Raw genomic sequence first — 22,722 nt, forward strand, 5'->3', positions numbered from 1 at the left:
TCTCTAACTCTGTCCCCGTCTCCTCTGACAGGAAGTCGACCTTCTGAACCAGACTCTGACCTTCCAGCAGGGAGAGGACATGAAGCTCAGGGATTGGTCAGAGGGGGCGAGAAGGGGGTGGAGCCAAAGGACTCCTCAGACTCTGCTGGAGGCACTCTGCAACATGGAGGTCTACTCTGCAGACAACACGATCGGAGGCGAACGAGGTGCAGTAAAAAAAGAAACAAAAACATGTGTGCAGGTTTTACCGCCTCTTCCACCAGATCTACATCCGAGCACCTTTGTACACAGCCCACTCGACATAACTGCTCGGCTATCCGGCGTCCCGAGCCTTTCTCTGTTACAGCCTCTCCAGGAACAATGCTCAGGGGTCTAAATAAATATTTGGTTTTGTTATAGACAAATCAAGATTCCAACAAAAAGTCAGAAAGAGTCAAATTTGTCCTGTTTGCAAATCTATCCATCAGATTAACACGTTACAGATCAGTTGTAGTGACAGTGAGATAATACCGATGTATACTGACTGTTGTCTCCGCCCCCGCCCCCCCTCTCAGGCGAGGAGGCGGCAGGTCGCAGGGTGTGGGCTGACGGCCCCCCCAACACACTGCTCAACGCGCTGGCTGAGGCTGATCTCACGACCTCGACTCTGGACTCAGCGACTGAAGGTCCGACTTCTCTAACTTTACAGATATGGAGTAATGACGGTTTGTTAAATACATCTGTCTGAGAACACGGAACTGTCCTTTCTTTCAGATTTAAAGTCAGAGGAGGAGGAGGAAGAGAAGGAGGTGGGGAGGGAGGAGGAGGAGGAGGAGGAGGAGGACTCTGATGTGGAGATGGATGAAGAACGTCTGGAGCCGAGGTCGGACGATGATGACACGTGAGTCAACACTGTTCACTGCTCTCTGTATCTCATGATGTCAATAAAGTCTCCAGGGTTAGTTTCAGTGACAGACACTTAAAGGTTTAAATGTTCTTCCATCTCGTGTTTAAAGTTCAAAAGTTTAATTCTCTTAACTTCTGTGAATCTTTCAGCAACTTAACAACATTCAGTCTCAGTCGGCCATTTTCAGTCACTGCTAATACAACTTCAAAAATGATTTTAGTAGCTATTTGTCCAAAAAAATCAAACATAATCATCAAGTGCCCCGTAATGCACCGTAGAGATGTGCTGTACACAGGATACTGAAGTCCACTGTCCATACAAGAGCGCCCCTTTTTATCATTTATTGTCCAAAAAGCGGGCAAAAAAAGACAACATCAGCCAATCCTGGTCATGCTGGTCCTCCACCTGCTTCAAGTTCAGGTAACTTTGGCCAATGCAGAAGTGTAAAATCTTGCAATTCCTCGAGTGTCCACTAGAGGCTGGCTGCAGAAGCACAGGAAGTCACATACACACCCATTCTAAAAGCCTGTTTTTACAACAGAGATTAACATGTTTACAGCCTGGTTCAAAAATTAGCTTAAAATTAGACTCAAAAAAAGTCTGATTAGCTCATGTCTTGATCGACACACACTGTATGGGGGGGTGAATGTTTTGATGACTCATCCGTTTTGATTTGATGAAGGATAAGAGTTATTCACAATAAGACGTGTAGCTTAGGTTGACTGAGAGTTAGACTGAGATAGCATTTCCAGCATGGAGACCGCCATCGATGGGACTCCAGCGCCCCCTGCAGGAACAGACGGGGGACGTCACCCAGGCTTCAAACATTAATATTTACAGTCTGATTTTGTACCTGTAGGAAGATTTGTTTTGCAGTGAGCAAGATAGTATCATCCATCATGATGGATGATGCACATGTGTCTCCTCCAGCCTGTAAGACTGATCTCTGTCGTTTAGCTTCAACTCTTTTATTTTATTTTGTTCATCATCAGAAACTTTGAGGAGTCGGAGGACGAGCTCAGGGAGGCGGTGGCAGACTCCATGAAGAATCTGTTTGTGATGGAGGACGGGAGCTCAGAGGAGGAGAGAACAGAAGAGGGAGCGGAGGCGGATGATGGGAGTGAGGCGAGGGATGAGAGAAGAGTTGCAGACCCTCAACAAGTTCAGACAGAGATCGAGGATTCAGGTGATGTCGCTGCTAATCTGATTGAGGTTGTCGCGCCTGAGCTTGAAGGAGGTGACGGTCAGTTTGATAACACACAGCATCTAACCACCTGAGTGCAAACATACCTTCAGTGTTGGACAATAAGACCTCAGCAGCTGGAGCATCTTTGTCTCATTATACTGAATCTACACTGAACGTCTGTAACAACGAAGACTCTGAGATGTTAAATTAATGAAATTGGAGTTGAGAGGCCGGGAGAAACCGGTCTGTTGTCTGCAGTGTTTATGATCTGTAATTTAAGGTTCCTTTTTAGAGAATTGTGCCTTGAAAACAACTGTGTCAGAAAGTCTGTGAAGAGACTTTTTGTTTTGGTCGGTCTCTTTGCTCTATCATGTTTCATACCGTCTGAGATCTAAACTGTGCAACACACTTCACCATGTTTCTCTAACTGTAATATGTGTCTCTAGTCTGTCTACAAACCCCCCAATGATGAGAAAAGTCCATCCTCTCCGTCTTTTGCCTGCTCCACTTTTCAGAAAATGTGTGCTCAAACAGGCTGTTTTGAGATTTCCCTTCATGACATCACAAAGGGCACTAACCCCTCCCCCAGGTGGGTGACACTCCCACAGCTAGGTGTTTGTTCTGCCCTCTGAGTCTGCCTTCTCATCGTAAACAATAGGACATGGAGCGAGAAAGCCCGAGACACCCAAGCCCTTTGTGACGACCCGACCACAGAGTGGATCTTCTCTCTCTCTCTCTTTCCTGCCTAACATTGACATTCATTCCATGTTTGTTTGTGCTATGGTTGTGGGTGCGTTGTTCTAATAAATCATTGTTAACTCAATTTAAGTTGTTCTTTCTCATATTTGTCATGGCCATGGAGCCAGGTTATGACACCTTCCAGAGAGGGGGCGTGGTCAGACACAGAAACAGCCTGTTCTGAGCAGGGCTGAAATAGAGGGGTTTATAGACATGATCAAATACAGGATCAGAGTGGAGAAACTTCACACATGTTTTGAGGAGCTCTGAGACTTATTTAAACTGGTTGAAGAGGAGAATGTGACCTTTAAATAAATATGATTAGTCAGATAGCATGCAAGACCCACTGGTTCAGACTTTACCAGAAATAAAGAATATCATCACTCATCATGATGGAGCAGCTTCAGTGCAGGTCTGATCTCTGGTTTATACATAGGAGGTGAAATGTTTGGTGTAGTTCTGTTTCTGGCCTCTGGGTGGCAGCACACAACAAACAATCAACAAGAAGTGTTTGATGATTGTTTTTATTGCAGAAAAGTTTAAAGTGAATTCAGTTTCTCATTGGACGCCGTCTCCTTTCGGACAGGTTTAAATAGTAACATATCTTTCAAAATAAAGGCTCTTTCATATTTTACACACCAACACGTCTCGGTGCCCGGACCTCACCACAAACAGGAATGCAGGAAGTGAATCAACATGAACTCCACACACAAATTTGGCCTTCATCTGAACGCAAAGTGCTTCTAAACGTTCTCACAGAACTTCCAAAGTCTGTGTTTAACTTCGTACATCAATTAAGGAATCAGACGGTGATGTCATCATCAGAACAAAAACATCACCACATCAGTATCAATCCCAGATCGCTCGCTTTGAGAGGACACTCTGCGTCTTTGTCTCGGAATGAATTTCTCCTCTCGGTTCAAGTTTAAAGGAACATTTTCAGGAACGTGCGTCCTCGTCACCTTCGCTAGGCTAACTTAGGGTTGTCATGATACCAGAAATGTAAACTTTAATATCATTCTAGGAAAACTCAAACGATAAAGAAACCGGTTTGATATCACAGTAATACAAAAACGAAGTTCTAGACAACACAAATCTTTTTTCAGTTATTCAAATTTCAAACACGCTCCTGCACAAAAACATAACACAATGTGACGCCACAGACAATATCACGCTGTTGCAGAATCAGTATGAATGTCTGAAGGCGTGATGACGGCAGACCTTAGTTACAGCGCTGTAGTGGAATTGCACTCTGAAATGGTTCATGAAAAGATGCAGCCAAACTCCTGCACAGTTAAACTGCACAAAAACATGTCAGCGTTTTTGTGTAATTTAAACCTTTGACCCATTTAGACCGGAGTCAACGTTGCCGTGCTTCTACCTTTAAGAGCAGATGCAACATCGACACGTGTTGTTTGTGATGATTTTAAAAAATGTAAATGAACTTTAGTGCAGTGACAAAGGTCTGTAGTTTAAGCTTTTAAATGTTTTTAATATGACGTGTTTAGCTGCAGAAGAAGCGGAGAATTAAAGATTTGAGTAAACGTTGAAACCTTCAGCTTTTATTTTCAAACATTACTCAGCTTTGAGGCTGTTTTTAGGCGGCATTGGGTCTAAACATGAGATCACACATAATGGGATGTCTCAGGCCCCGTGTACACCTGACGTTGTTATCTGACCTCATACAGTTTGTTTCTGAATTATTTTCAAGAGTAGAGAGTTTGCAGCAGAAAGCGGATGTCTGGAGAAGAGTGCTGCGCAGTGCCCAGTGTTTTTTTTTCTCCCAAACCCACTCCTCCTTTTTTGTGCTGCCGCTCCGAGAGCTCAGAAAGACGCTGTTGACGTCATTGGCGCTCTTTTCCAAATGTATGTAAGTTTTGTCTCCTATGGATCGTGTCTTGTACTCACTTCCTCCTCGCTCCGTGTCTGATCGGTAAATAAACGACCTCAAATATTAAACATGCAGTAAGAATGAATGGAGCAGAGTCGGCCATACAGCGCCTGTTGTCAACAGACTGTTGTCATAGAGACAGGACAGACATGCAGCGCTTTCCTTCTCAGCGCACAAACGCTTCATGAAAGCGAGCGCACAGCTAGCGCTTTACTGACCAGAAAAATAAAACACCAGGTGAACACGAGGCCTTAAGACTTCTAGTTCAGTCGTCCTGGTTTCAGAACACGGATCAGTACCGGATGATTTTATTAGAATCTTATTAAAGTTTTTAATTCTGGTTTTGGGACAACCCTGTATTTCAGGTAAATAAAGATGGTCGATGAAGAAAACTATATAAGAATTCAGTTTCAGCTTTGTCCAAATTTGAGCTCAAGCTCGACACTTTGACACGTGTGAGTCCAGGACGACCTGATCAGGAAACTTTCAAACTTTTAGACGTCCGTTTCTCTCTTTGTGCGGGCGAGCAGTTTGATGTCAGCTTTAACAGATCCTGGGTCACATCTCATAAATATTAGAATCTGTTTAAAGTCCTGCAGAGAAAACCAACAACATTCTCCTGAACGTGTTTCAGCTCCTCGCTCTAAACGTCTCACTGAGATTAAACAGAAAGTTAGAGGAACATGAAGCCGTTTCCAAACGTCTCGTCAGCTGACGGTTTAAAGTGAATATTTTGTTTTCTATTAAAAACTAAAATATCTTCATGAGGGAAACTTAAAGAGGAGTTTTATATAGTTGCAGACTTTTAGTTTGAAGAGAAGGAGACTTCCTGTCAGAGATGAGCCGGCAGCTTCTTCTTCGTCTTTAAGGTGGAAAACAAACAGCTGAAGACGGATGAGTCCGACACATGCATGTCGCTGGAAGTCTCCTGTGTTTTTTTGTTTTTGATTATTTGTCATGATAAGGACTGGATGGACAAGAATCGCTCTTCCTGCTCACTCCGATCATCCCTGCAGCTCGACTCATGAAATAAAGAGTAAAAGTCCTCGTCCCTGGTTCCAGTGTTCCTCCGCTCGTCTTCATCGCTGCAGTCTACTCATCAGCGTCTCCGTGGCAGACAGGAAACACGTCTCAAACTCCTGGTCAGAGAATCGCTCCACGGATCGCCGGGCGCTTCGTCTCATCTCCAGTCTCGCTGAAGGAGACAGAGCCAGGATGGTCTCCATGGCAGCGGCGTAGCTGTCCTCACTGTCGGCCAGGAAGCCGGTCTGTTCGCCCTCAAAGGGAACCACGATGTCCAGCTTTGGACCGCCAGATTTATGAGCGAGGACGATGGTTCCTGCGGCCATACACTCCACCACACCTGCACACACACACACACACACACACAGAAGACAACGATTAATGATCCGCTGCAGGGATACGACAAAGGTGGTGCTGAGATTGATTTTTAGATGTTTAGTCTGAATGTAAAAAAAAAAAAAAAAAGGATTACTGTAATTATGTATCAAATCTGATACCTGAGGAGGTGTGTGTGTGTGTGTGTGTGTGTGTGTGTGTGTTGTCCTCACCGATGCCAAAGTGTTCGTTCCACATGGTGTGCAGGCCGATCGTGGCGTCCACCAGCTCCCTCTTCAGCTCCTCGAAGGGGATGTTGAGTTTGAAGTCGACGTGGGCGGACACTCCGAGCTCCTCGCAGAGCCCCCGCAGCATCAGCACCCGCTCCTCGTCCTCCTGATTCCTGCATCCACCAATCAGCACCAACCGCAGAGACTCCTGTGCCCCAGGCCCCTCCCCCTTCCTGTCCAGCAGTTTGCGAAATGCCCGGATCTGCAGACGGTGATCTTTCTCGGGCCGGAACTGACCCACGGAGACGATGGAGTGGCACTTCCTGTCACCTCCTCCGACTCCTTCCTCTTTGCTCCCCAGCTCTTGTCCCAGCTCCTCCCAGCCCTCCTCCTCCTCCACCTCGTCCTCGTCCTCCTCCCCCAGGGGGACGTCCAGGAAAGCCCTGACGTCGCAGGGCGGGTACACGATGCTGGTGCGGCTCGGGGAGCGCCACAGAGCCAGGATGTGTCCCAGCGTCCAGGTGGAGTTCACCATGATGACATCACTGCAGGAGCCCACCAGGCCGTACAGCAGGGCGAAGCAGCAGTAATACACCACCTTCACTGCGCTCAGCACCGGGTTTCCGGAGATGAAGTCGGCGTTGTTGAATCTGGAAAAGATGAAGTCAGAAGGTTGGTTTGGTTTTGAGTGTGAGTGTGTGAGTGTGTGTGTGTGTGTGTGTGTGTGTGTGTGTTACCTGGGGTTCCTCTCTCTGACCACAGACAGCATGTCGGTGCTGACCGTAGGATAGTGAACATAGCTCGCCACCTTACATCCTCCCAGGTAACGAAAGATGGGCAGAGTGAAGGCGTAACCCATCGAGTCCACGTACAGGTCGGGAACGAACGCCGTCAGAGCCTCCCAGCCTGAAACACACACACGCACACACACACACACACACATGTTTGAAATACAGTGTGCTCTGAGGACTTCAAATCTTTGTGACATGAACTCTTCTAACCGTTAAACAGAAAGAGGACAACAAACAACATCTCTGCCGTTGCGATCGTGAGTTTCCTGCATTCTCACCGAGGAACATGGACCCGGCGCTCTGGCCCAGCAGGGTGAAGTGAGGGTAAGACCCCGCCTCCACCAGCGCGCGGTGACGCAGGAACATGAAGGTGATTGGTCGAGGCAGCGTGATGTTGAAACGCTGTCGGGCTCCCTCCAGAATCTGCTCGCCCGTCACTCCCTGATCACCCGTGTACACCACGAAGGAGAAGTTTGGGTATCTGGGGGAAGAAAAAAAAAAAACAAGTGAGTGAGTTGTGTGTTTTGTGCACAAGCAGTCAAGCAGCATTAACTTAATAGGATATGCGGCCCAGTGCCACAGACACCTAGTGGATGACCTGATAGGCGGTGGCGATGTCTCCAGGCACAGTTAGCATTAAAAACGAAGCTGCAGCGCTGCAGTCCAACACAACCTTTAAGTCAGTAAGTTCAAACAGGATCAAATCCTCTCAGTTGTAAAGTCTTTTAATAAGGGGCTCCATCATGAACAGGTTTAGGCTGAAGTGTCTGATGGTGTTGCTATAGTGAAGGCCTAGATTCAATCAATCAATCAATCAACTTTTATTTGTATAGCGTCAACTCATAACAAGTGTTATCTCGAGACACTTTACAAGAAGCAGGTAAAAGACCATACTCATTGCTATGTTACAAAGATCCGGCCTATCCTTCATGAGCACTTTAGCAAAGCAGCAAAAGTTACAGTGGTAAGAAAAAACTGCCTTATTAAAAGGCAGAAATCTTCGGCCGGATCCCCGGCTCATGACGAAACAGTCTTAACAGGCCTAGACTGCGCCGGGCTTGGAAAGGGATAGGGGGAGAGATGGGATAAGATGCAGGAAGAGGGATAGAGAGCAAGGGGGTGGGGGGAGGTAGACCGTCCATCAGCAATCCGGTGGGGAGGGGAGGGGGTGTGGGGGGGTTGTTCTGGCAAGCCGTCAACCGACGATCTTGAGGAGCCTAGGAGAGCTCAAGAGCTCCCAGGAAAGTAGGTGGTTAGTGACTGAGATTCTGACTTTACACCTCCTCCCTTCATCATTGAATTCACTACATCTCTTACAGATTGAGCCATTAAGCCCCGGGGGTCTGGTCAATTTTTTTTTAATTCTATTAAACACATCCATGTTTTTTCTTTTCTTTCTTTGACATTCATGCTTGCAGAGTGATTTCCTTCTTGAGGTGGTGCTGGAGTCAGATAAACAGACAGGCAGGTGAGGCCCTCGCACCTGTTCATGAGGGCCCTCAGGGAGCACCACAGGACCCGCTCCCCGCCTCCTCCGGCGTTGCAGTACGGATGGAAGAAAGCCACCGCGGGGCCCTCGTCCTGAGCCCGGCGGGCCTTCTGGCGGCCCTGCAGCCACATGCGGACCCCCATCAGGAGCAGCAGCAGGACCAGAGTCAGGACCAGGCTGAGGTACACACAGGGGACCACCAGGGACCATAACAACCTGAGGAGGTAAGAGGGGGGCAGAGGAGTGAGGAGACAGCACCGTTACCTAAGCCAATGTTAGAAGAACCGTGAATCTGAAGCTGATGTTTACTCTGAGATTAGCCGCTTAGCTTAGCTGCTAGGCTTAAAGTAGCTCGTTACGTCACGTTATTTCCCGCTGATTCTCCGTTTTTATTAAATGTTTCTCAGCGGGAGACTTGAAGGAGAAGGTTACCTCATCAGGTCGCAGAAACACAGAGAGAAGTGATGGTGGTGATGGTGGAGGTTATGAAGATGTCCGTGTTCATCCATTTTGACAACAACACCAGACGTTACTATACCGGAAGTAACTGACCTGCTTCTCTCTGATTGGTCCAGCGTTTGTTTATCTACACGTCATTGACACGTGACATCTTTCGATATATTTCTTGCCTCATTTATTTAATAATCGCATATCTTTTTAAATATAAGCATGAAAGATGTTGAAAAATAAGTTTAATTATTAATGACAATATTTTAATATTATTAATTAAAAAACAGATATTATTTTTTCTTTGTCTAATTTCTTGAATGATGACACAAGGTAACTCAACATAAAAGTTGTGAAAAATAATAAAAATAATAAATAAAATGATAAAAACGAGGCCACCACCCCGGTCTGCCACTCCACAGGCACTGTCCCAGACCTCCACATGACATTAAAGAGGCGTGTCAGCCAAGACAGCGCATCAATGTCCAGAGCTTTTAGAACCTCGAGACGAATCTCCTCCCCACCTGGCGCCCTGCCTATGAGGAGCTTTCTAACTGCAGAGATCCAAAAGGCGATCACAGATCTTAGTGCTGGGAAATCTCCCATGGCATAGTGGAAAAAAAGATTCAACATTCAAACACCAAACAAATATTCAGAGGGCTTCAGTGCGCATTGAACTGGGATTCAGTTCCAGATCCTGTTTTAGATTGACTGGTGACCAAAGGAGTGCTTCGTGGGACTCTGGTTCTCAGGTTTGATGGTCATAGTTCAAATTCACTGTTCTGTCTGACTGTCTGACTGACTGACTGTCTGTCTGACTGTCTGTCTGTCTGTCTGTCTGTCTGTCTGACTGACTGTCTGTCTGCCACTCTGTCTGTCTGTCTGTCTGTCTGTCTGTCTGTCTGACCGTCTGACTGTCTGTCTGTCTGTCTGACTGTCTGTCTGTCTGTCTGTCTGTCTGTCTGTCTCTTTAATGAATCCCTCACTCCTGTGACCTCTGATCCTCACATGAGTCCAGACCCCCTCTGAGACCCTGAAACTGGTCTCTGCAGCCCCTGTAGACTCGTGTGGGGATCACCTTCAGTTGTGATCAGCGTGCATTGCCATATAAAGACAAAACGCCTTCATTCCTGTTTCTGAAGTGTGGCGTGTCACTTCCTTCCTCGTACATTTGAATAGATGTGTGTCGCCGTGCTCTGCGTGTCGCCTCAGAGCTGCAGAGAGCAGACCAGCAGCCAGACGGACCGACACAGGGACCCTCTACACCCAGAGACCCTCAGCATCCTCAATCATCTCACAGGTAAATACACAAGAGATCCTCCAGACTCTGATCGACACAGGTGTGTCCCTGAAGGCATCATGGTGGGTTCAGAGTCACCTGAGAGGATTTGTAAAATACTTTGATTGTTTTTCTGTTAAAGAGAAGCTGCGGAAAAGAAAGAGAAGAAGAACAAGTACGGGACGCGTTCGTAATCTCATGATTTTGTATATTTTCTTGATCCAGACACCGACCTGTCTTCACTATAGGACAGAGTTTTCTCAAAATATTTCCAACTTTATGCAAAAACAAAACAAAGAAAAACAGGAACTTTCAAACTCGATAGCTCAAAATATTGTTTAATTTTGAACATAACTGACAAGAGAAAGATTTCAAACTTGAAGTGATAAGCAGTTTGAGTCAGAGTGAGGCCTGCAGAGAGGAAGAAGAAGTTAAACCTCTGCAGAGCTGAAGAGGAAGTCTGTGGTTAGCTTCACTTCAACTGAAAACTAGAGGCAAGAACCCCCCCCCCCCCCCCCCCAGGCAGAGGTAGCGGACACAAACTGAGCTCAGCACACAGTTTGATGTTTCTGATCGACTTTGTGTTAGAGAAGCTTGAGCTCATGTTTCAGATTTAACTTAAATGATGCTAAATGTAGAAGAACACGTGAGTAATCTGACACGCCATTCGGAGACATTCCTGTCCATGACGTCAGATCCTCGTGATGTTGCAAAAAAAAGACAAACTTTAGTCACAGATTTAGAAAACTGGAAGTTCAGTGGTCGAGTTTAATTTACTCAAGAGCTGCACTTTGGACACCTTTGACGCTCTCGCACTTTTACTCTTAAAGGAACGTTTTGCACAAAATGTTCCCGTCGTCTTCAGTAAAGTCATCGAGCAGATTAATAAAAATAATATCAATACCTTTATTTATAAAGCACCTTTAAAAACAGATGTTTACAAAGTGCTTAGATGGACAGCGCAAAGGCAGGAAGTCAGGAATAAAACACAATAAGCATCAACAGTGAGATAAAACAGAGAGACTTCGACAAAATCCAAACAAACAGATGTTTAAAATATAGAAGACAAGTTAGCAGGTCAATGAAAGGTACCTGCAACAGAACCGATACAGGTCCAAATTAAAGGTGAACTTATTGAACAAGTCACAGAGGTGAAGAAGTATCTGTGGATTCTCAGTTCACTTTTAAATGCTAACTTAAAGGTCACTTCTCCTCCTCCTCTTCAAACAGTGTAAATAAGTCTCAGAGCTCCTCAAAACATGTGTGTGAAGTTTCTTGTTCTATATCCACTCTGATCCTGTATTTGATCATGCCTATAAACCCCTCTATTTCAGACCTGCTCAGAACAGGCTGTTCTGTGGCTGTACCTTTAAATATGTAAATGAGCTGTGTCTGACCACGCCCCTCTCTGGAAGGGCTTGGGTGTCTCAGACTTTCTCGCTCCATGTCCTATTATTTACGGTGAGAAGGCAGACTCAGAGGGCAGAACAAACACCTAGCTGTGGGAGTGTCACCCACCTGGGGGAGGGGTTACTGCCCTTTGTGATGTCATGAAGGGAAAATCTCCAAACGGCCTGTTTGAGCACACATTTTATGAAAAGTGGAGCAGGGAAAAGACAGAGAGGATGGACTTTTCTCATCATTGGGGGGTTTGTAGACGGACTAGAGACACATGTTAGAGTTAGAGGAACATGGTGAAGTGGATTTTATAGAATATATGACCTTTAAAACTCAAATGTCAACAGCAGAAAACGTCATCTCGATAAACGTATGAACAAGTTTCAGAAATAGCTCGATGTTTCGTCTCTGAGAAGATTTATTTTTATAACGTTATCAGTTATATTTGATCGATGACCTTTAAGTTGAAGATCTGAAAACAGGAAACAGTGAACAGTTCTGATAACTGAGCTCTCCCGTCCTCTCAACCTCTTTAACCTGCACGAGTTCACACCTCTGAAGTTGCATACAAACATGCAGGCTGCAGCAGGAAATGAGGAGGTTAACTAACAACGATCACTTTGATCCACTGAGGCGTGCATTCATCCGTCAGTTCATTTAACGAGAGCTTTAACATCTAAGAGAGAAAGGAAAAAGTCCTGTCGTCATGGAAATATCAAAGACGTGTTTGACTCTACAGATCTGTAGAAGCTCGGGGAAATGTCTCTATTTCCTTCTTCATAGATTCAGGCCTCAGTTTCAACATTGAGAATCCTGAGTTTAACTTGATGATTCATTTGCTGCAGAAGCTTCAATTTAGATTTGAAGACATTACAGCTGCTGATAATATGTGTAGATATCTGCTAATGAATGCAGCATGCAGTATTCACATGTGAAGTGTCTTAAAATGAGATGTACGCTCTAAATAAGTGAGCAGGAGGCGAGCAGGTAGTCAGATCTTATTTCACGCAGCAAAGAAACACTTCTCTGTCCGACACAAAGAGCAGCACAGGCAGGAAGTCGGAGGCTGGCAGAAGGGAGAAGTGCGAGCACTTTGCATCACAGAACAGAATCACAATCGAGTTCCTCCTTTTTTCTCTTCACCAGCAACACAACACCGCCACACTCAGAGTTTCACTTTAAGGTTAAGACCGTCTTTATGTCTCCTGTGTCCTCAGGTTCCAAACATGGAAACCCCCACGCAGATCCCTGCAGAGGAGCTGGAGGAGCTCAGAGAAGCTTTCTCAAAGATCGGTAGGAGACACACACACACACACACACACACACACACACACACACACACACACACACACACACACACACACACATCAGTTTCTGTTCCCTCCTTCTGTGGGATTCAGGAAGCACAATCAGGAACCAAGGTTCATCAGAAACATTTAAATTTTTAACACAATATTATGGGATGTGATACGATGCAATATGATAAGACACAATACGATGCTGCATGTTATGTTACAGAACGATACGACGTGATAGGACTAGATACACTTTATTTATTTATATTTATTGTCTTCTTGGGGAAATTGTATCTTGGATTCTAAGTGCTGCAAAACATTCAGCTTCCTCCACAGTCAAATCAATAAATAAAAACAAAAGAAACAAACACAATTACAGAAAAGCACAGAGGATACCTGCAAACTAAAAACAACAACAACATATACTGCACAACGTCTGCAATAAACACAACATCTCCTCCCCCTCCTCTCATCCTCTTCATCCTCCTCCTCTTCCTCATCCTCATCCTCCTCCTCCTACTCTTCCTCCTCCTCTTCCTCCTCTTCCTCCCCCTCCTCCTCCTCCCCCTCCTCCTCCTCATCTTCTTCCTCCTCTTCTTCCTCCTCCTCTTCCTCCCCCTCCTCCTCCTCCCCCTCCTCCTCCTCATCTTCTTCCTCCTCTTCTTCCTCCTCCTCTTCCTCCCCCTCCTCCTCCTCCTCTTCTTCCTCCTCCTCCTCCTCCTCCTCTTCCTCCTACTCCTCCTCCTCTTCCTCCTCTTCTTCCTCCTCCTCCTCCTCCTCCTCCTCTTCCTCCTCCTCTTCCTCCTCCTCCTCTTCCTCCTACTCCTCCTCCTCCTCCTCTTCCTCCTCCTCTTCCTCCTCCTCTTCCTCCAGATGTGGATAACAACGGTTTCATCAGTAAAGCCGAGCTCACAGACCTTTTCAAAGCCGCTAACCTGGCTCTGCCCGGATACAGGATCAGAGAGATCGTCCAGGAGCTGACCAGGACCAGCGAACAGCTCACCTTTGATGAGTTCACTCAGGTGAGTCTTCAGGACGTCAGGAAGATGGACACACGGCTTATAACCGTCTGTTTACACACCTAACAACAATGGATGTGTGGTAATCAGGGATGCAACACTTAGATTTTTGACTTTTTTTTCAGGTTAGTTCTCCTAAGTTTCTGTCTCTGTCTCTGCTGTGGTCATTTTTCTGAGCTTGTGCGTTGTTCTGCAGGTCGTCCGCGGGCTGAAGAGCTCCGAGGTGGCGAAGACGTTCAGGAAGGCGATCAATAAAAAAGAGGGAATCTGTAACGTGGCAGGAACCTCCGAGCAGTCAGGAACTCAGCACTCGTACTCAGGTGAGTGAGCGGACACACACACGTACACAAACATTCTTCATCCAGAATCTTGGACGTGAATATTTGGAGTTTTTCAGCTTTAAAGTACCAATCAGTGAGATGTGTAGTGAGAGCTCTCTACAATGTTTAGAATCTGGACTGCAGTACCCATTTTAATGAGTAGGCTAGAACATGTATTCATAAAAAAGATGTGTGGCGACGTGAATATCTGTGAGTATTAACATGTATAAACTTTGAAGATCAGTTTTCTTAAGCTGCTCTGTGGGGTCTGATGTCGATGTTTCTTCCTCCTGCAGAGGAGGAGAAGGTGGCCTTTGTGAACTGGATCAATAAAGCTCTGGAGAAAGATCCAGATTGTCAGCATGTTCTGCCCATGGATCCTTCTGGAAATGACCTTTTCACCGCCATGGGAGACGGGATTGTTCTCTGGTACGAACTGATTTAATGCGACTCCTACAAATGTCCCATATTAAGAGGAAGTCTGCTCTTCGAATATCTTGTTGTCAGACGATAATCTCGCATCGTGAATCAGCTTCTTGATTGAGATTGAGATTGAGAGAATCGTTACATAAGAACCTCTAAAGATTGACATGTTGGTTTATGTAATCTCACCTGTCAGTAAGATGATCAACCTGTCTGTTCCCGACACCATCGACGAGAGAACCATCAACAAGAAGAAGCTCACGCCGTTCACCATCCAGGTGAGTCAAGAGCACAGTGCTCACGCTTAGAACGGGGCGCCAGCCGATCCTTCAGATGTCGTTTGGGCTCAGTTTCTTTGAACCAATCATTAAGACTTCTGTTTTTACCTGGTTGTCTTCACATCCTGCGTCGTGTTCTCTGTCTAACAGGAGAACCTGAACCTGGCTCTGAACTCAGCGTCGGCCATCGGCTGTCACGTGGTCAACATCGGCGCCGAGGACCTGAAAGAGGGCAGGCAGCACCTGGTCCTGGGTCTGCTGTGGCAGGTCATCAAGATCGGACTGTTCGCCGACATCGAGCTCAGCAAGAACGAAGGTGTGGATCAGCTGTTTATGATGGAACATGTTTCTACAGCAGCTTTCACACATCCAGTCCTGAAAAGTTCAAGAAAGTTTCAGTAGTTTTGTGTTTTAGTGAAGAACTGAAATATTCAGTCCGACAGAAAACATCATCAATACAACAAACTCAGTAAGGATTCCTCTCTCAAAGCTAGGTCCAGTAGCCAGTTAGCTTAGCTTAGCTAAACAGACAATGTATTGTAAAAAGTGAAGGTGCACAATTTCAACAAAGGAAGTGCATGTAAGTTGTGTAAAATAACAAAAAATCTAAATCCTGAGTGAAAAAAGTAAAAAAAAATTAAAAAAGGCTCAGTGCTTAGCTTAGCTTACAAGCTTACTAGCTTGGCTCTGGAGGTAAGAAGCAGCACGCACAAAAACTGAAGTACTGAAGCAATACGTTGTGTTTCTGTGGTCACGTTGAGGTTACCATGGAAACCAACAGGAAGTGAGAGCATCAGGCCAGAAACCTTTTTAGACTGAAACTGGTTTATATTTCTCTTTTTTAATGAAAGACATATGTCGCTTTGGATAAAAGTGTCTGCTAAGTGAATTGTAACATTGTAACATTGTAACATTGTGTGTGTGTGTGTGTGTGTGTGTATGTAGCTCTGATCGCTCTGCTGCGTGACGGAGAGTCTCTGGAGGATCTGATGAAGCTCTCTCCTGAGGAGCTGCTGCTCAGGTGGGCCAACTATCACCTGGAGGAGGCGGGCTGTGGGAAGATCAACAACTTCAGCTCTGACATCAAGGTGAGCTCACACAATTTATATTTTGTACACTTACAGTTCTAAGTTGGATTCAGTCTAAATTATTTCATTTAATTGGTAGAAACACATATTACACTCATCAAATGTTTTGGTCAGCACCTCTATAACAATAATAATAATAATAATAATAACTTATATAAGTCACAAAACAAAAACAAACAAAGAGCTTTTAATGTGAATTTGTTATTATTAGTTAACACATGTTTCACCAACATACGGAGGTCTCCATGTTTGTTTGAAAAGTGACAGAGATTTTCCTCAAACTCACCACAGTGTCTCCAACATGCATGGACCGTTAAATAAAAAATATTTAAGGTGTGGTTATTTTGTCATTGAATCTTTTGGACCCTTCTTTCTCAGAGATCGTTTGAGGCATCGTGTTTCTAAATGATTTTAAATCTAAAAACTGATCAGATCTGTGTGAGTTCTGTTTCTGTTGGAGGTGATGTCAGGTCATTCTGCAGCTGATTTCATCTCATAACGTTTACAAACCTCAGTGTGTTTCTTTCTGTGTCTCAGGACTCTAAGGCGTACTACAGCCTCCTGAACCAGGTGGCACCCAAAGGAGACGAGGAGGGAATCCCGGCGATCGCCGTTGACATGTCGGGGATCAGGGTGAGGGTCTGCAGCCGAGTCTGACACAATATAAAGACACACATGCAGTTTCTCAAAATGTGGTTTACAGTCTGAAGGTATAGAGGATCCTTTTAGGTGACGTTCCTCTGAGTCACTGACAGCGTCCTCGTTTTTGTCCGTGCAGGAGAAGGAGGACCTGAAGCGGGCCGAGTGCATGCTGGACCAGGCCGACCGCCTCGGCTGCAGACAGTTCGTCATGCCCACAGACGTTGTCCGAGGAAACCCCAAACTGAACCTGGCCTTCGTCGCCAACCTGTTCAACAAATACCCGGCTCTGAAGAAACCCGAGAACCAGGACATCGACTGGAGCTCCATCGAAGGTCAGACTGTCCCCCGACAGGATCCTTTCAAGTCCAATCCACATTCTCTGTCCATTTATTCTCTTATGTTTTATCTTCTTTGCGAAACACTTTATTTGATCTGAAACTTAACCTCCTGATTTAAACTCAAACATCTAAATCAGCCAAACTGTGTACACCTTCAGCGTGTCTTTAACCAGCTCTTTAAACACCTTCAGCGTGTCTTTAACCAGCTCCTTAAACACCTTCAGCTTGTCTTTAACCAGCTCTTTAAACACCTTCAGCGTGTCTTTAACCAGCTCCTTAAACACCTTCAGCGTGTCTTTAACCAGCTCCTTAAACACCTTCAGCGTGTCTTTAACCAGCTCCTTAAACACCTTCAGCGTGTCTTTAACCAGGTGTTTCTCTGCAGGTGAGACCAGAGAGGAGCGGACGTTCAGGAACTGGATGAACTCTTTGGGAGTGAACCCTCGAGTCAATCACCTCTACGCGTAAGAGAAGCCCCCTCTTCACTCTTCTTCTTCTTCTTCTTCTGTCTTTTTATTCAAATCTCTAACTTATACTTCATACAGGTGCAGCTGTAATAAGTCGTCCATAAACCTTTAAAGAAAATAAATCAGCAACTCTTCTCCTTATCAGATGTTTTGGATTTTAACTTGTGTCTTGAATTTATCAGATTATTTGATGTTTGTAATAATTTAGATGGCTGCATAATGAGGAAGTCCTGATTTAAAGGAGAAATACGTTACTCTGACATCTAGTGTTTAAAATGGGTACTGTATTATAACTTCTAAACATTATAGAGAGCTGTCCCCCCCCCCCCCCCCCCCTCTCTAGAGTTGATGCTCACGCAGGTCACCATGTGGTGGACACTGAAGCTTCAGTGTTTATCCAGCTCTGCATCGGTCTTTAAACCTTTCTGCGTTCTAACCTCTCTCGTAGTAAAGAAGTAAAGGATCTGAAACTTTGTGTGTGTGTGTGTGTGTGTGTGTGTGTGTGTGTGTGCTACAGAGACATCGATGACGCTTTGGTGATCTTCCAGCTGTACGAGAAGATTAAGGTTCCCGTGGATTGGGACAAAGTGAACAAACCTCCGTATTCTAAACTGGGCAGCAACATGAAGAAGGTAAATTATGTTCAACTTTTAGAAAAGAAAAACATCAAATTATACTTGATAGTAGCTGACATGATTGACAGGCGGGCGCGGTGTAACAGTTTGTGAGAGGCTTAAAGGGATACTTCACCCGTTGAAACATGAATCTGTATTGACATTGGGTCATATATGTAGTAGAAATGTGAAATACATTTTGAAGTTGGTGCCTTCTTGGCCGAGAAAAAGCAGAAAGTGTATTTTTGGCTCATGTGGATGAAAGACACCAAATCCCAGAATGCAAAGCACTGCAGGCCACTCCCACTAAGGTCCAAATCAGAATCAGAAATACTTTATTAATCCCAGAGGGAAATTCGATCATTACAGTTTCTCCAAAATATACAATATAGCAGTAGAAATATAGAAATAAAAACATTTACAGACATATTTACTTCAACACATAAGGACATTTCCTCAACAGATTCCGAGATTTCTTCCAGAATTGATCTTATAAATTCCTGGCAGAAAACAGACTCTATGTCTGTATCCATAGACAAACAGTGAGAGCACTGACACTACCAGTCCGCCCCAGCAAAAATCCTCGTCCTGACCGCCGCGACGGCCAGCAATATAGCAATATAGCAATATAGCCGCAAGATGGTTTCTGCCGACAGGCTGGTCTTGTGTTGCGGTGGCGCCGGCGGCCAAGACAACTCCATAGAGCCTGTTAGCATAGCTTTCAAGCAATATGGCGGACGTTAAGTTTGGATTCTGGGAGTGAGTTCCCACCCACTGATCTGTGATTGGTCTGTAGCTTCAGTGGTCGAAAATATGAGGAACTAGCGTTGTAGTTTCACCCCGCTAACCGCAACAGCTTCCAGTGACGCAAAATGATGATTTTTGCGTCCCTGTAAGCTCCTTTTCAGACTAAGAAATACAAAGATTTCCCATCTCAGGGGAAAATAAGGGCAGGATGCACGACCATTCAAAAATACTACCAGGTTTCTAATGATTCAAAGCTTGATGCAAATGGGTGAAGTATCCCTTTAAAACCCGCCTCAGCTCCAGCTCTCAGCCTGTCGTTAGGTTGACTGAGAGTTAGGCTAGCATTTCCAGCATGGAGACCGCCATCGATGGGACTCCAAAGTGCCCACAGTCTGCCGTGATCACAGCTGGAAATGTGCAGTTACGTTGTAGAGAGCAATGAACCCTAAAGTTTTAACCTGCTGTGTGTCCGTGTCAGCTGGAGAACTGTAACTATGCCGTGGAGCTGGGGAAGAAGGAGGCCAAGTTCTCTCTGGTCGGCATCGCAGGTCAGGACCTGAACGCCGGGAATCGAACCCTCACCCTCGCTCTGCTGTGGCAGCTCATGAGGAGGTAACAATACTCAACTGCTGCTACGGACTGAACCATAAATAAATCTGTGTTTTCAGAGAGACGAGAAGAAAACTTTTACAAGTTACAAAAAATGATTTTAAAATCTGTGTGTGTGTGTGTGTGTGTGTGTGTGTGTGTGTGTGTGTGTGTGTGTGTGTGTGTGTGTGTGTGTGTGTGTGTGTGTGTGTGTGTGTGCGTGCGTGCGTGCGTGCGTGCGTGCGTGCGTGCGTGCGTGCGTGCGTATGTGCGTGCGTGTGTGTGTGTGCGTGCATCCCTCAGATACACTCTGAACATCCTCGAGGATCTCGGCGATGGACAGAAAGTGATCGATGACACCATCGTGGTCTGGGTGAACGGCACGTTGTCTCAGGCTGGAAAAACAACCATCAGCAGCTTCAAGGTACACGCACACACACACGCACACACGCACACACACACGCACACACACGCGCACACACACACACACACACACACACACACACACACACACACACACATACATACACTGCCTGCTCCCATATCGCTACAGATCAGATTGATTTAAAGGAAGTTAAAGGATCGATGATGTAACTCTGATGTTTGGATGAAATGTGTAATCATTACTCGTGTTTGTGTGTGTGTGCGCGTGTGTATCTGTGTGTGTGTGTGTGTGCGCGTGTGTATCTGTGTGTGTGTGTGTGTGTGTGTGTGTGTGTGTGTGTGTGTGTGTGTGTGTGTGTGTGTGTGTGTGTGTGTGTGTGTGTGTGTGTGTGTGTGTGTGTGTGTGCAGGACGGCTCCATCAGCAGCAGCATGCCTGTCCTGGATCTGATCGATGCGATCCAGCCCGGATCGATCAAGTACGACTTGCTGAAGACTGAAGACCTGACGGAGGAGGAGAAACTCAACAACGCAAAGTACGGACTGAAACTTTATTCAAAGATTTGCTCATTTAGTTTGACTCATCGACTCAGGCGAGCAGGAGCGTATGTGGCTCATAAACTCGCTCACCATGTGCTCTTCGTTGTCTGTCTCCAGGTACGCCATCTCCATGGCGAGGAAGATCGGCGCCCGTGTGTACGCGCTGCCGGAGGACCTGGTGGAGGTGAAACCAAAGATGGTGATGACGGTGTTCGCCTGCCTGATGGCGCGTGGCATGAAGAGAGCGTAAAGAACGAAACCATAAACGTAAAGGACAGACTGAAGATAACGTGAAATGTATGAACGCTTACTTACAGGGTACGGATACTTTGACACTTTGAGAATCAGAAAGGGTTAATTTAGGCTCCACCCACTGCTGACTGTTACATCTACTTCTATTTCATCAAATAAGAAAATCTGAACTTTCACTTTTGACTCCGATCTTTGGGCAGAATGATCTCAACTGTTTTTTTGAAAACACTTCACAACAAATAAACAGATTTTGTATGAAAACTTTTGGTCTATGTTTCTGTGTCAGTGTGTGTTAGTCATGTAATGGATATTACACAGAGGGTTTAAACGCCTCCTGTTGCTATGGTGATGTACAGGTGGACTCCAGGATCACTGTGGGTGTGGCCACAGCACAGGTGTGCAGTAACAGGGCTCATGTCTCACCTCACCTTTGTTAAGCGACACTTTCATTTTTTGGGGGACTTGCTTGTCAAATTTCTTGATGAAAGTTTTAGCCTGTTAGCGTAGCTTAGCCTGTTAGCATAGCTTAGCATAAATAGTTGGAATCGGCTAACCTGACTGTCTGATCCAACTACCAGCGCTTAATGTACGACTTTCCAGACCAAAACAAACGCCTTCTCCTTCATCCCTCAGCTCCTCCTCCTACCCGCCCCTCCCTTCCTGTTTCAACAGCGAGTGTCTGTGAGACAGAGAGTGGCAGAAAAGTTCTGATAAACATCTGAAAACAAGATTGAAGTAATGATATGAATCTCAAAAGTGATCAAACTATTTTTGTAGTTTTAGACCAAAGACAGTGTTTACTTCGATTTGTAAAGTCTGTCTAAGTTGAACATATAAACATCTGCTTTATAAAACCTTTAAAGAGATACTTCACCCACCTGCATTAAGCTTTGAATCATTAGAAACCTGGTAGTATTTTTGAATGGTCGTGCATCCTGCCCTCATTTTCCCCTGAGACGGGAAATCTCTGTATTGCTTAGTCTGAAAAGGAGCTTACAGGGACGCAAAAATCGTCATTTTGCGGCCGCAGCCGAGGAACAAAAACCAACCTGTCGGCAGCAACCGTCTCGCGGCTACATTGCTATATTGCTGGCCGCCACTGGCCGCTGGCCGCTCAGCAGCCGAGACATAAGGCCTGCCTGTCAGCGGCGGTGAGGACGAGGAGCCGGGGCTGACTGGTGGTGTTGGTGCTCTCACTGTTTGCCTATGGACACAGACATAGAGTCTGTTTTCTGCCAGGAATTTCCAAGATACTAATTCCATCTAGAAAAAATCTCGGAATCAGTTGAGGAAACGGCCTTCTGTGTTGAAGTAAATATGTCTGTAAACCTGACCTTAGTGGGAGTGGCCTGCGGTGTTTGCATTCTGGGATTTAGTGTCTTTCATCCACATGAGCCAAAAAGACACTATCTTCCTTTTCTCGGCCAAGAAGGCACCAACTTCAAAATTTATTTCACATTTCTACTACATGTATGACCCAATGTCAATACAGATTCATGTTTCAACGGGTGAAGTATCCCTTTAAATGTTGTATATTAAGGGCACTGGTAGCCTAGTTTTGGATGACTCGCCCTCGTGTCTCTACATGATAAGCTGACAAAAATCATTTCTTTTCAGAAGCCAAGATGAAAACCTGTTAAAGGAGCAGTATGTAACTCTGACCCCTAGTGTTTAAAATGGGTACTGCAGTCTAAATTCTAAACATTGTAGAGAGCTGTCTCCCCCCCCCCCCCTCCTCTCTAGAGTTGATGCTCACACGTTCAAGCTTCAGTGTTTATCCAGCTCTGCATCGGTCTGTAAACTTTTCTGTGTTCTAACCTCTCTCCATTTTTCAAAAGCATCTCCAATATTGATCCTAGTTTGAACACGTTTCTGCTCTTGGAGCTTATTAGAAACATGCAGAGGCTTTTTAGGTCGAGTACAATCACTTCTATCTGAACCAGTTCTCTTGCCCGCTTCCATCGCTGCAACACCTGTTGGTTTGATCTGATAACTGCTCTCATATCTGGCAAACCGAGGGGCGTCCAAAAACGGCCGTGTGGGGGTGCCTTAAAAC

At 45.4% G+C, this 22,722-nt stretch overlaps 3 protein-coding genes across 6 annotated transcripts in view; 2 read left to right on the plus strand and 1 right to left on the minus strand.

Moving 5' to 3' along the window:
- LOC132987167 (serine/threonine-protein kinase Nek5-like) overlaps window positions 1-2,895 on the plus strand; it is a 21,820-nt gene extending 18,925 nt beyond the window's left edge. For all 4 annotated transcript variants that reach the window (XM_061054051.1, XM_061054049.1, XM_061054050.1 and 1 more), the window contains 4 exons: window positions 32-206; window positions 555-665; window positions 754-880; window positions 1,879-2,895. In XM_061054051.1, the coding sequence (XP_060910034.1) occupies window positions 32-206; window positions 555-665; window positions 754-880; window positions 1,879-2,164 (699 nt within the window). In that variant the 3' untranslated portion in view covers window positions 2,165-2,895. The remainder of the gene's footprint in view (window positions 1-31; window positions 207-554; window positions 666-753; window positions 881-1,878) is intronic.
- LOC132987168 (GDP-Man:Man(3)GlcNAc(2)-PP-Dol alpha-1,2-mannosyltransferase-like) overlaps window positions 1-9,129 on the minus strand; it is a 23,408-nt gene extending 14,279 nt beyond the window's left edge. The window contains exons 1-6 of the mRNA XM_061054053.1: window positions 8,982-9,129; window positions 8,544-8,765; window positions 7,339-7,541; window positions 7,007-7,175; window positions 6,273-6,919; window positions 4,989-6,064 (exon numbers count right to left, since the gene is read on the minus strand). Of these exons, the coding sequence (XP_060910036.1) occupies window positions 5,781-6,064; window positions 6,273-6,919; window positions 7,007-7,175; window positions 7,339-7,541; window positions 8,544-8,765; window positions 8,982-9,058 (1,602 nt within the window). The 5' untranslated portion in view covers window positions 9,059-9,129 and the 3' untranslated portion in view covers window positions 4,989-5,780. The remainder of the gene's footprint in view (window positions 1-4,988; window positions 6,065-6,272; window positions 6,920-7,006; window positions 7,176-7,338; window positions 7,542-8,543; window positions 8,766-8,981) is intronic.
- Window positions 9,130-10,158: 1,029 nt separating this feature from the next.
- Window positions 10,159-20,927, plus strand: lcp1 (lymphocyte cytosolic protein 1 (L-plastin)). Its single transcript, XM_061054062.1, has 16 exons — window positions 10,159-10,296; window positions 12,891-12,966; window positions 13,842-13,990; window positions 14,184-14,307; window positions 14,604-14,736; window positions 14,927-15,008; window positions 15,159-15,324; window positions 15,954-16,096; window positions 16,634-16,729; window positions 16,875-17,070; window positions 17,462-17,540; window positions 18,061-18,175; window positions 19,383-19,516; window positions 19,796-19,916; window positions 20,286-20,410; window positions 20,532-20,927. Exons 2-16 carry the CDS (start codon window positions 12,900-12,902, stop codon window positions 20,662-20,664), a joined length of 1,863 nt encoding a protein of 620 aa, XP_060910045.1. The 5' UTR covers window positions 10,159-10,296; window positions 12,891-12,899; the 3' UTR covers window positions 20,665-20,927.
- The last annotated feature ends 1,795 nt before the right edge of the window (window positions 20,928-22,722 follow it).

The sequence above is a fragment of the Labrus mixtus genome, chromosome 13, assembly GCF_963584025.1.
Source record: "Labrus mixtus chromosome 13, fLabMix1.1, whole genome shotgun sequence".
Taxonomy (NCBI): Eukaryota; Metazoa; Chordata; class Actinopteri; order Labriformes; family Labridae; genus Labrus; species Labrus mixtus.